Source organism: Plectropomus leopardus, chromosome 11 (genome assembly GCF_008729295.1).
Source record: "Plectropomus leopardus isolate mb chromosome 11, YSFRI_Pleo_2.0, whole genome shotgun sequence".
Lineage (NCBI taxonomy): Eukaryota > Metazoa > Chordata > Actinopteri > Perciformes > Serranidae > Plectropomus > Plectropomus leopardus.
Genome location: NC_056473.1, coordinates 31454884 through 31468260, shown reverse-complemented (window position 1 = coordinate 31468260; position 13377 = coordinate 31454884). Strand labels below are relative to the sequence as shown.

General features: G+C 39.9%; 1 protein-coding gene across 9 annotated transcripts in view; it reads right to left on the bottom strand.

The window, feature by feature from the left end:
* Positions 1 to 700: 700 nt before the first annotated feature.
* The window catches only part of cnot1 (CCR4-NOT transcription complex, subunit 1), a 30042-nt gene continuing 17365 nt past the window's right edge, over positions 701 to 13377 (bottom strand). For 5 of the 9 annotated variants that reach the window (XM_042496826.1, XM_042496828.1, XM_042496829.1 and 2 more), the window contains exons 26-49: positions 13204 to 13320; positions 13004 to 13114; positions 12706 to 12783; positions 12165 to 12342; positions 11450 to 11604; positions 10555 to 10851; positions 9950 to 10090; positions 9718 to 9822; positions 9428 to 9547; positions 8910 to 9104; positions 8649 to 8791; positions 8241 to 8349; positions 7750 to 7919; positions 7151 to 7382; positions 6807 to 7055; positions 6079 to 6242; positions 5246 to 5363; positions 5008 to 5109; positions 4519 to 4692; positions 4133 to 4282; positions 3846 to 4026; positions 2911 to 3043; positions 2668 to 2802; positions 701 to 1644 (exon numbers count right to left, since the gene is read on the bottom strand). In XM_042496826.1, coding sequence (XP_042352760.1) covers positions 1566 to 1644; positions 2668 to 2802; positions 2911 to 3043; positions 3846 to 4026; positions 4133 to 4282; positions 4519 to 4692; positions 5008 to 5109; positions 5246 to 5363; positions 6079 to 6242; positions 6807 to 7055; positions 7151 to 7382; positions 7750 to 7919; positions 8241 to 8349; positions 8649 to 8791; positions 8910 to 9104; positions 9428 to 9547; positions 9718 to 9822; positions 9950 to 10090; positions 10555 to 10851; positions 11450 to 11604; positions 12165 to 12342; positions 12706 to 12783; positions 13004 to 13114; positions 13204 to 13320 — 3636 coding nt within the window. In that variant the 3' untranslated portion in view covers positions 701 to 1565. The remainder of the gene's footprint in view (positions 1645 to 2667; positions 2803 to 2910; positions 3044 to 3845; positions 4027 to 4132; positions 4283 to 4518; positions 4693 to 5007; positions 5110 to 5245; positions 5364 to 6078; positions 6243 to 6806; positions 7056 to 7150; positions 7383 to 7749; positions 7920 to 8240; positions 8350 to 8648; positions 8792 to 8909; positions 9105 to 9427; positions 9548 to 9717; positions 9823 to 9949; positions 10091 to 10554; positions 10852 to 11449; positions 11605 to 12164; positions 12343 to 12705; positions 12784 to 13003; positions 13115 to 13203; positions 13321 to 13377) is intronic. The other 4 variants (XM_042496832.1, XM_042496833.1, XM_042496834.1 and 1 more) reach the window with 1 other exon arrangement.

Below are 13377 nucleotides of genomic sequence, written 5' to 3'. Positions count from 1 at the left end.
AAAAACAATTATAAAAGAGAACGGAAAAACACCCCAAAACTATAAAATACACTTAAACCTCAAAATCATATTTAAAAAATAGAAAAACACCCCAGCCCAAACTCAGAATTAGGATAGACCTACCCAAAAACTCAAAATTTGAAAATAAAAAAAACATTTAAAAAAAACCCTAGTTATTTTAGAAAATGGAAACACAAAAGACCAATGCTCAAGATTTTAAATAATAAAAAATAGAAACTAAATTTGGATTTGAAATTAGATTATCAAATAATTAAAAAGAAATACATATTTAAAAAAACTCTACAAAACCCTCTACATTAATTAAAACAAAGTAAATATTTATCCAAACAATAGGTAAATAATTTTATGTCAATCAATGCATTAATCAAATAACTGTTGTAGCTCTGCTTGTATAAACTGTAATTTAATTGATTAAAACACAATATTTTTTAATCTCGTTTTTATGCAAACTTTAATTTTCAATTTGAAATATAACGTAAGTGTTCAATTAAACCTTTTAAAGTAAAAAGTACATTTCCCTCTAAAATCAATGTGTGTTAAAAGTATAGTGGCATGAAAAGAAAATACTCAAGTACAAGTACCTTGAATTCAATCTTAAGTACAGTGCTTGAGCAAATGTGAAAATCCATTAAATTAGCACCATCAACTCACTGTTGCAGCCTGAATAAAAACAGATGCGTTGCAGTTTGAATGCTTTATTTTCTGTATGTATGCATACTGCAGTTAAGTAGCAAGAACTAAAGGCAAACTAGAAAGGACTACAAAATACAACACATGGACCAATACATTTACAAAACATTCAAAATGTTACAAAATGGGCTGTATTGGTCCTTCTATTGTTGTTCTTCAATTTGGATCTTTGTACAAATCGTCAAGATACGATGTCGCCGTCACTTTGCACAATTTACAAGTGCCAGGGAGAGACTTCCAGAGCCAGTTTCAAATGGACAAACCATCAGCAAACTGTCTCCACCGACACACCAGGAGACGACCCCCACCCCACCTGGGAGACTAAACTTCATCTTCCTGTCCCACTCAGGGATAAAAAAAAGAATCAAATGAAAGTAGCAGGCAGCTTTTTTTCTTCAATCATCTACCATTCAGCCTCTGAAAGCAAAAACAAAGTCAGAAAAAAAGGATTTGTGTGGGAGGGAAGCAAACCAAGGACTTTGGTAGTGAGTGAAAATATGTTTTGATGTCTTTACATGTCAGGATACATTTTTTTTATTCGACATGTGCAATGCTCTCCTTGAATCTACTCTCCCGTTCTCCCTTTTTTCCAATATTTACATCAAAGCATCAAAAAAGTATATTAAACAGCATGTCCCAAATCCAACCTCTCCATCTCAATTCGGCCCCAAAGGGATAAACAAAAATCTAACTTTCTAGATCCGTGAGCAGTAGTCATTTCATCCACATTTCAAATGACTGTGGTTGCCAGTTTCTCCAGTGCCAACAGTAACGAGAGAGGTGTGTGTGTGGTGGGGGAGTGGGTCAAGGCCGCGGCATCTCTCCCTCGGGCTACGAGCTGGCGGGTACACAGGCTAGCTGGCACCGGTGCCCTCCATCACCTGCTGGGCCTGTTTCTGCCCCATGCAGCACTGGGCTACTGACTGGAACAGCCTGAGGAGAGACGGGAGAACATGTACGCCTGTTAGAGAGCAGCAAAAGAGGTCAAAGATCAGGCTGATATATTACGTCATCTTAGGGATGTCCCGATCAAGTTTTTGCATCTCCGATCCCGATCCAAATAATTTGATATTGAGTATCTGCTGAAATAGAGTTCTGTTACTTGCATTTCCCTGGATAACACAACACAATGTACCCTTCAAGTACTTTAAAGTTATTAAAATCAATCAGTTTTCACACTTACACCCCGTCCTGTCAAATAAAGTAAAAACGCCAAAAAATAGATACGAAATTAAACACAAAAATCTCTTCTCTTCTCTCTTTTTTTTTTTTTTTTACAAAATAAACAAAGTAAAAGATGTCTTTAGAAATTGCTCTCAACGGACTTAGTGTGACATTATTAAAAAAGTACAGAACACTATAAATGAGTAATTTAATCACAATTCCACCTCAAACTAGTGTTACACTTTTATCACTGGCAGTCTCAACAAACACAGTTCTGCTCATCACAGCATCATAGTAAAACTAGTTCACTAAAAATGAAAAACAAAAATTTCAATTGAAAAGTGGTGTAGCAGCTTCTGTTGAACATGTGAAAAAAAATCGGTTTCTACTTATTTGAGTAGCAGCATTACAATAAAACCTGAATATCTGCAGCAAATCACGCTCTCTGTCTACGACAGGAATGCGTTGATCAGGCCTGATAACAATCCTTCAGATGCAAACAGCACATCCCTACTTTATCCCTTTATTATTATCATCGAAATCTTCCCTAAAACAACAAGAATTACTTTATTCTGCTATTAGGTTTTGTCTGTGCAGGCTCAGTTATTGTATGTCTTAATCATCAGCTTCAAACCATTTGGGAAATCAATGGAGGGTAAACCTCATTTTCAGTGATGCCAAAAGGCATTAAAAACAATCAACAAGCAAACAAGTAACAGTTAAAATAGAAATAAAATCATGCAAAACAACAAACAATAATTAACAGAACAATGGGTCAAAGAGGGGACCTACTTTTCAATCTCAGGGGCACAGTGCACAAAGTCGTGGCTCCAGAACTTGAAGGCGGGATTCTTGATCAGCTCGATGAAGGTGATGAGGAGACCCCACGGGTGAGGCCTGTTCACTATCAGCCTCTCCAACAAAACCCTGGAAAGAAAAGAGGAAAGCTTTGACCGACAGCTCCTGTAGTCAGAACTTCCACTTGTGGATGAGATAATAAAGTCACCCAGACCTGGACTCAGACTCAAGTCTCACCTGGTGATCTGCTCCTGGATGGCCTCCGTGTTGGCCTCAGCAAACAGATAGAGCATGGTGCAGCTGAAGTAGTGAGTGTGGCTGTTGGGGTAGCGCAGCTGATTGGCGATCGCGTTCAAAAACAGGTAACGCCCTGAAAAGACACGACAGCAGAAACCTGATCAGTGTTCTGCTTTTCTGTAGTGCAGATGTTAAACATCAAAAACTGGAAAACACCACACACGCACGCGCACGCACACTCTAAAAAACGCAGTTTTTCAATATAAAAAAATAAATAACATATACAGTAACTCTGAAACCTGAGCAACTTGGCTTGATTTCTTCACCAGAAATTACCCTTAATTAGAAAATTAAATTAATATTAATAATAATAAAAATTAGTTATTTTGGATTTTTTCCTGGATATTTTCCCTTAATAATCTCGCTTTGATTTATGTACTAATAGCAATACATTATTAAATTTCACTATAAAAGTACTTCATTTAACTTAAAATTAAATGTTATTATTATAGTAGTGTATTCAACTTTATTATAAGACAGTAGCTATTTCAACTTTATTGTAACTGTAGTTCATTCAATAATTTTGTATGTTAGTAGTTAACATTAGTTTAGATGACATATTAAAAATACTCAGATATATATTGTGTATTGTGATATAGCGTTAAAATATTGCAGTATCATTTTAAAGCCATATCGCCCAGCCCTTATCACAATTACTCACTATGGACATCGTCATATGCCAATTCGCCCAACCCTAACGTACATGCATCCCACACAGAAGTCTGTTTTATAAGCTTTTAGTGGCATGAGATGTTGACCTGAGGTTTTAGTGCTGACTGACTCAGAATAAACCTACTTTAAAAAATCTTTGCATTGGAGAACATTTGTCTACTATTTGACAGAAAACTGATGTGGTCTGTGTCCTGCCTGCTTACCCTCAGTGTCCAGGTCCACGGCCAGGTTCTGGAAGATGTCCATGTGTGCAGAGTGGGTGATAGTGCTCATGGAGGGGGTGCTGCCCTTGTTGTGGATGTGAGCGATTGCCTGTGTGCCTACATACAACACTAGAGCATTGATCAGCTGGATGTTGTAGCGGTTTCCTGGCTCATTGGACACCTGGGAGACAAAAAAAAAGGCAAATTGACACAAAATTGTTTTGTCACTTGTTGAAGTGTAATTCGAATACTAATAGTGGTTTAAACTAGGTCTACACTGCTCCTACCTGCAGGTTGCTGCGCAGCTCAGACAAGAAGGTGACTGGTGAACGAGTCTTCAGATATGAGTCCAGATCCTTCTTGAACTGGGAAGGCATGACGCCAGTGAAGTTGGTGAGGATACGGGGCGCGATGTTGATCTCGCTCAGCATGTCCACCTGCAGCCGAGGCAATAATGAAACATACATTTATGAGAGCATTTGTCTAAACTAAGTTAAAACCAGGCTGAGGAAATCCTGCTTCTGTAGACTGTCATATCAAAATGGTAAAGTGTCCATACCAAACTTTTAAATCTGAAATGTACAATGAACAGCTGATCTCAAAGTGTGTGTGTGTGTGTGTGTGTGTGTGTGTGTGTGTGTGTGTGTGTGTGTGTGTGTGTGTGTGTGTCTACCTTGAGATTGGGTGTGAAAGGGTCAGGGAGCCTCATGTTGCGTGGAAAGGCACTGAGGATGAGGTTGCGGAGCTGGATGCAGTTTGGTGGGATAACATCACAGAAGCCATAATGGTAGTCACACAGGAACTCTGGGAAGTCATGCAGCAGGACCAGGAGCACTCGCAGTGTGCCCTGAAATGTCCCAAAATAACAAAACAACACAGGGAGCAGAGACATCAGTTTTACGTTTTGTAATCGAAACAGTCAACAGGAAACATTAACACATTAACAAAACAACCAATATTACCCTAACAAGAATAACTCTGTAGCCACATAAGCATCCCAACACAGTCAGCTAGGATGCAGAGTGTCATGATTTTAATACTGGTCCAAAATCTAAACAATACACTTGTTGTGGACAATAACATGGATTTCACTGTTGTCAAATGTGGCTAATACAAGTGGCTGTTATTTCTGCAAATACATAAAGGAAAAACAAAGGAGCACCTTGTAGAGGATTTGCATAGGTTTGTTGAGCTCTACATTCCTCAGGAATGGCGCCAGGTACTTGAAGAGATCAATCAGCAGCTGTGCATACATGGGCCAACCCTTGAAAACAAAATAACAACAGCTTATTAGACCAAATTTAAAAAAAAAAACACAAATATGGAGAAAGCAGCAACAGATTAAATACAGAGATTCAAAGTATGTGCAAACCACACGGTCTTAATTTTTTCTTGCATACCTTCTGCTGCGGTGTGTGTGCCAGCATCCTGGCGATGAAGATGCGATGAGAGATGAGTTCCAGCCAGGCGTAAACAAAGCCAGGTGCTTTGGTGGGTCTCAAGATGTGGAAGGTATTGCTGCAAAATAAAAAAATAAAAGTGGGTCCAAACCAAAAGGTAGCAATCAGAAACATTTAAAAAAAAAAATCTTCACTTTGAGCACAATGTTAGCACTATCTATCCATTCATTTTCATCTGCTTATTCAAAGCTGGGTCATGGGGGCAGCAGGCTGAGCTAAGTACTCCAGACGTCTCTGTCTCCAGCAACACTTTCCAGCTCCTCCTGGGGGCCCCGAGGCATTCCCAGGCCAGATGAGATAGTGGATTCCTTCTGTTCTGGGTCTGCCCTGGGGCTTCCTACCAGTTGGACCTGCCTCCAAACATTCTGATGGGAAGCAGCCAGGAGGCATCCTGATGATGCCTAAACCACCTCAACTGGCTCTACTCCTTCCTCAGGATGTCTGAGCTCCTCACCCTATCTCTCAGTCTGCAACCAGCCACCCTACAGAGGAATCTCATTTCTGCTGCTAATATCAGCGATCTCAATCTTTCGCTCACTACCTAAAGCTCATGACCATAGGTGCGGGTTGAAATGTACATGGACTGGTAAATCGAGAGCTTTGCCTTCTGACTCAGCTCCATCTTTGCCACTAGTCAGCTGCAAGGCCTCCATCACTGCAGACACTGAGCAAAACCACTACAACCAGCCATGCCTTCTCTACTCCACACACTAAAAAAACCTCCTGGCAGGAGTAGACCGTCCACATATGATCAATCCATGTGCATGTCTTACCAGAAGGCGGTGAGTGTCTGGAAGTTGATGGTCTCTAGGACATGTTCAGGAGCGTTGAGCTCCAACAGCAGCATGATGAAAATGCGGTGGTATGGTAGCTGTTGGAATTCTGTCTGACGAACATCATGGTCCTGGATCAGCACCCCGACTACGATACCCAGCACCTGTAAGAACGATGCAGAGTAAAAGTGGCTGTTAAAGGCTGCTGGCAGTATCTACAGAGATGAGCATGTTTACTGTCTGTGGCTGTTGAGATTTGCACTGAAAGGGAATACCGATCAGGTTTTCCAGGCAACAGTGAAGGATGCTCTTCAAACTAAGTGTTAACATGGGAGTTAAATTAATAACCCTGTGAAAGGTTTTAAAAAGTCTTCATCACACATCTACAGTTCCAACTCTACATTTGAACTAACATGGACTTCACTATAGTGTTTAATTACCACAACCGATCAACCAAATTTCAATAATGCACTCTTGATAATAATTTATGAGGGTGGTCATACAATACATTTTTTTAAAAATTGCGATTGAGCGCAGAATTTATGTTGTTATTCGCATCTTTTAAATTCCATTACATTGCATTAAAAAAACTGTTTAGAAGTCCACATTGACAAGATAAAGCAATTCTTGCCTGATTGTCTTAAGTTGGGAATGTCGGTTGGCAATTAATACGATTTTAAAAAAATCAACGCGTTCATTACCAACCAGGTAATTTTCTGTCACTGTACCTTGTTGAGGAGGTTGATTTTTGTCACCGTGTTGGTGGCCTCTCCAGAGTGTTTGACCAGCAGGGCAATGAGCCTAACAAAGGCATCCAGGTTGTGGTAACACTTGGCCCTGATGATGGCTGCACTGGCTGCTGGGTTGTGCTGCTGCTCAGCCTGTGCCCGATAGCTTATCTCCACGCACATTTCTGTGCACAGCCGGAAGAACCTTGTGATCAAGTCATCCGTCTTCAGGATGCCCTGCTGGTGCATCTGGAGGAAAATAAAAAGGAGACATAAGATAAAAATGAGGAACAAGAGCCAGTCCCACTTTTGATCATTTGCACTGGACTTGACCGTGTATCTACCTGGCCAACAAAGGCAGAGAAAGCTTTGGTGCTATCCCTGCCAGCAGCAGCTGAGTGGTACAGGTTGACCCATTCTCTCAGGAGGTACTCTGCCTTCTCCCTCAGGCCTGGAGGATCATCGTATTCTGAAGCCTGTGAAATCCCAGAGTGCATCATGAAGTTGGGTCCTCCATGAGCCCGGTCAATCATGGCCTCATAGTTGGAGCGAACAACATCCATCAGCTGGGGGAGCCTGGGGAGGAGAAAGATGATAGTCAGTTTTAACACCTGTAACATTAAAATAACTTGTTCTTTTCTGAAAATTAATAAAGATTAAATACTGATATCTAGTTTGAGAAACTAAAAGTAAAAAAAGTACACAAAAATTGATCAATCTTTTCTCCAGACCTAGAGTGGGTTGTATCAGCACCACAATTTGGCCAAAACAGATAGATTTTTTTTTTTTTTTTTTTTTTAAACCAAGTTGTACACACTTTAGACCCCAGTGTCTAATTTGGTCTCTTTTTGACTTCCACGTTTATCAGCAATTTTGCAGCAGATATGTGTGGAATCAACTAATGAAAAAAAGAGATACAAGTCTTAACATTGCAACCATTTACCCTTCAGGTGCGTTGGCTCGGGAGTGTGCACAGGTCCTCATTAAAGTCTCAATTGTGTGGAAGAGGTCTGCCTCCGTGACATGGCTGACGCTGCGTTCATCCACCAGCAGGAGCTTCACCAACTGCATAGCAAATGCAACTGCCATGTAGTGCAGTCCATTTTCCATTGACTAGAAGCAAACAAAAATAAATGTTAGCTTGCAACAACACTTTAAATTCATGGGCCAGACAGAGATAAGTCATTGATTTACAGGTCTTTTGATCAAAGTTCATATAGACATACATACAGAGAGTCTTTTTCTATCTTTTTTTATTAAACACTGAGCTGTAGTGGATCTCATAGAAGAAACAGAAATAAAGACTAGACTACATTTCAAAGTAAAAACTTTTACAAAAATGTGTTCTTGTCAAGTAGAAATACTTAAAAATGACTATAATAATATGTAAAATATATAAAAAAAAGATAAAATGAGTCTATTTGTAATATGTACCTGTGCCAGGTGCAGATCATACTGCTGCATGTTCACAAGATGGTTCCTGATCAGAAGCTCCACTGCCTCTACGTTATATTTGTACTCATCACGGCATTCAATCAGACACCTGTAAATAAACAACGCAGCAAAACAAGACAAAAAGCAGAAGTATTACAAACTAGAGATCAACAGAGCAACACCGAACTGTGACTAAACTAATCCTAAACCCCACCTCCTGTCAGGCACCACAGGGTGGATATTTTACTTCTTCAGCATCCCCTGATTCAAATCACTGTTCAGATTTACAATAATCTACCCCAAGACTTAACAACAACAAGTTTGTTTGATTCTTTTCAGTGAGGGTGAGGAAGCTTAAGATGTCAAAATCGGATAACTATTGTGCTCAAATCATGTGCTCTAACTCACCTGGTGATCTGTTTATTGCACCACTGTGGTCCATAGGCACGTCCATCCTGCAGGGCTTTTAGCACCAGCAGGTGACACTCCCTGTAACGTAGCAGCAAGTCGGCATCAGCGCCACTAGTAGCATCCAGAAGACCTTCCACAGCCTGGAAAATAGAGAAGCCAAATTAGTGAAACACAGGTTAGCACGGATTAATCCTCCAACTTGCCTCCCTTAAAACATTTCTTGAGACACATCAGCAATTACAGAAGTAAATTCTCTACCTTCTGCAGGAGACCAAGTGCAGCAATGCCGTCCCTGGAGTTCCTAGCCAAGGCCACAGCTTCCAGCAGGCTGCGCAGAGCCTGGGTCAAGGGGTTCATGGCGAGGGCTGGAGGGATGGCATGAAGATGTTGCTCCAAGTCTGCCATGCACTTATCATAGATCTGAGCCACGTCATCTGTGGCCCATGCCTGTTGCTGTTTCCAGACATACAGAGAGATGGAATTAAGTTATATGAGTTGAAACTGCAACACCCTTCTGTGACACAAATTTTGACATTAACACAGGAGGCACTTAGTTAAGAGTTGGCTGTTTTAGCTTCTTGAACACTGTATCATACGCTTAATAAAAATAAGAGTAATCAGTTTGCTCTTGATCATGATTGGCATAAATCAGAAAAAAACAAAACAGTCCTAATCATTTTTAAAAGGAAAAGTAGCTCCCTTTCAATCTCCCCTTCCTTTGTTGTTCTGAAGTTTTGTTTTGGGGATCCCAAAAAAAAAAAAAAAAAAAAACTCACCTTCATGGGCTGAGCCAAGAAGCCAGTGGGTTGTGAGAGATCATTACTGGGTAAGAAACCTGGAACGTTCCTGGCAAACTCCTCATATACAGCCAGTTGCTTCGGGTCCACTCCTCCCACCTACAACACACAAATGCATTTTGTTACTTTGTTACTCTGCTATTTTAAACTGCGTGTTCAGCCTGTTCATATAATGAATCATGAAACTTTTGGACATATTGGACAGATCCAGTATCTAAGGTACTTGTGTTTTGAAATACTGCATGACTGGACGTTAACAGTGATCTCACCTTGAGTCTGATCTGCTCAGGCATACGTTCAGCCTGGTAAGTCAGAACAACAGGATCACAGTAACGACGTCCCTCTTGGCGTGCATGCTTCCTCAGCTCAAACTCCTACAAGAGTTATGTTAAAGACCAAATTAAGAACAACTTTTGCTTTTTGGAAAAATGAGTAACACAAAAAAACATTAATAAGAGTTTTCAAACTTAAACTTGTGAAAGCCCCATGCTGAAGTCTCACCGTAGCTAGTCTCTTGTCCATTTCAGGTCCAGCCTTCTCCACGGCTGTTTTCTGAATGAAGCAGCAAGCCAATTCACAGTTGTCTTGAGCAATCCTGGCTGCAGCCTCCTCCATCATTTCCCTCTGCTGGGGGGTTGGTGCCTGAGAGAGTTAAAAAAAAACTTAAGTTTAAGAAGCAGAAATGGTGCATGGGAGAGAAAGCTCGCTCTATTTTCTTTTGCTTCTTTATATATAATGGATAACTAGTAAATAACAAAAAGAAAGGAAAATTGTAAAATATTATTTCATTTATTTTATAATCTTTCTTTGTATTAATTATTTTATTTTCAAAAACTTTACTAATTTAGTGTTTTAACTGCCTTTCAAGATCTGCCTGTTTTATCACTTTTATTTGCTTTATTCTTGTTGACCTTTAGCGTTCCCTTTTTGTTTGACTTTTCTAGACCTCTCTCTGTTTGGTATGTTTGTTGATGTTTATTTTTTTATTCCCTTTGCTTTGTCTGTCAGGCACTTTGTAAACATCTGTTTTTTAAAGGTGTTATATAAATTAAAATTATTATAAAGTTATTACTACTACTACTTACTTATCTAGTCATTCAGCTTACCCTCAGTGCAGCAGCAAAGCTGTTCTTAAGGTTGGTGGCGATGCTCATCAGCAGGGGCTCGCGGCAGGTGATCATGGCCATACCAGCAGTCAGGTTTCTCATCATATGGTGGGCAGCCACACGCATGCGGGACTCCTCCGAATCCAGGGCAAAGTCCTTCCTGATGATCTGCTCACAGGTTGTCATGGCTATTTTGATAGAGCGGTCAACCACTGGGTGTACCAGCTCCTGAACGGCTCGCTCTACTGACTGCCGTACACACTGTTTCAACTGAGGATGGGCCTGCAGCAGAGGGATCTAAAGAGAAAACGCAGAGGAACACGATTAAAAAAAGTTAAGAAGGTAACAAAATCAAAAGTACAAAAGCAAGGGAAGTAAGAAAAAATGTCAATAAAGTTCATACAGGTTGAGGAAAATTTGATGTGAGGCTTGAGACATTTTTTCAATGACACTTGGAAAGAACAATTTGACAAAAAAACAAAATTGAATAAAAAAGAAAATGTGAACTGACATCCATTACTGAGTGTTAGGAACAATTTTGCCAAAATACTTATTGGAACATTAAACATGACTTTTTGGGTGATGTTCATGCAAGAGCAGTTGGGCAAATTTTACATGTTAAAAAATAAATTTAATGTAAGATGTTACCAGTTATTTTGAAATTTTGTCAGAAAAAAAAGGATTCACAAAGTACTATTTCTCATGACTGAGCATTTCGCAGACTTTTGAAAGATTTACTTAAAACATTTTAATACCATTTAAGGCCTTATTGTTTCAATTAATGAATTCAATACCCTTTTAGGACTTAGGATCCACTGGGACCCTGTGTAACAGAGAGGATGCGTTTGCTTTTCTCTGTGAATGCTGACTTCTTTGTCAGGTACCCGACACTTACGTTGACATTGATGTTGATGTGTGGTGCCAGGCCTGCCAGAGCATACACATTGATGTCGTGGTAACTGAACTGTGGGGTGGGGGGCCCGGTGGTTGTGCAAGTAGTGGTGGTGGCAGCTGGGGTTGAGGGAGGGGCTGCAAATGGAACAAAGTCTCCTGTTGGTCACAAAACACTAATTTGATTAAAATCACACACAAAAAAGCAGAAAACATAACAGGAAGCAAGCACACAGGCAACAAACGCAAGAAATACAAAGCTTTTTAGTGCAAAAAAAAAAAAACATTCTCAAGAGAACATTGCAGAGCAAAGACAGACATGACAAGCCAGGAGAGGATGATTTGGTCAAAACAATCAGAGTATGTTTTAAATATTTGTATTTTGACATAATTTCCTTAATCAAAATCAACATCAAGTTTATCCCACTGACACAGGTGGTTTATAAATATATTTTCAATTTGGCTCAGCTGACAAAGAATTGGCCATGATGTATTTTTTTCAATCATTTGGGAGTCATAACTGGTATTTGCTTTCACATGTGAAAATTTCCAAAGTCTGGATCAATACTGACATATCCCCAGAAGCAGTGATGATACATTAAAAGCTAAACAGACAAACAAATCGAATTGAAATTAAGGTTGTAGCTCAAATCGTTTTAAATTTAGATGAACTGTAAATAGAAAGCAGCACAACGTAAAAGCACATCTGGAGCATTCACCTGTGGTAGAAACTGGCAGCATCTCCTCCGGAGGCTTTGCCTCTTTCTTTGGTGCAGACAGCTGCTCCTCCAGGCTCTTTAGCTTCTCTTTGTCCTTCAGTAAGCTTCCTGGCTTGAGGTCATTGATGTCCAAAGACAAGTTCTTACACAGAACTTCAATCTCAAACTTCAAGTTCAGCTGCAGTAAACAAGAGAACAACGTGATAAATAATTGCTTTATCAATTCTTTAGCTTACTAAGATTTAATTGTAATTACTGGTAAATACTGCTGATCTACATTATAGCTGCAAGTGGCAACATAAAGGTAATGGACATAATGTAATAAGCTATGTAATGCAGAATGCAGTGGTTGACAATGTTGGATAAAGCTGGGTTATATTAAACGTGTTAAAATACGTACGTACTGTTTTGTATCATGATAAGTTCATATCTACCAAACCAAAACTGTGGAGGTGTAGCCTTTTTAACTATGACTTAGATTGATTGTATTTTTGAGAGCTGCCTGGAGTTAAGAGGCTACATAGGAAGAATAACTGATTACTTTGAGATCATGTTCTTGATGCAACTCAGCGAGAACATTCATGATGGCCATGGTCCAGGGGTTCTGGGGCCTGAAAACCTACAAAATCAGAGACAGACGCATTAGTTAAAATCTCCATGAAGAATTCACAGAAACTCAAACAGTGGAATCAGGGAAGCTTAAACCAGTTTTATTATTTGTGTGTGAAAGACAGTTATTTCTTCCTGAAGAAAATATAACAGCATGACATAGTACGCAGTTGAATGAGGTTATGTCAACAGCGTGGAGACGCCTCTCAGTCTGCAGCTATATTACTTACCATGCTTCGTAGACTAGATTCCAAAACTTTTGCCACGAAAGGAACCACATACAGTAGCTCCTGCTGGCCTTTCACATAGGCCTCCAGCAGCAGAGACTTGACTTCCAGATCCTGGGAGAAGGAGAGGAACATGTTCGCTCACAAGACACCCACAACTTCACGAAAACAATGCAACCAAAAACAATGATCGAAACCCTTACTGTGTAAAGGATAGGCTTGTTTTTGGCCAGTGTAATCATGCCCAACCAGTGGCCCAAGTTCTTCAGCAGGGAGCGATCAGAGAAATTGGCAGCTGCCTTGTCAGAGGTCAACAGAACCTGAAAGAAATGGAGAGATGAGAGGGGAATGTTAATGTCTAGCGAATTACAGCAATT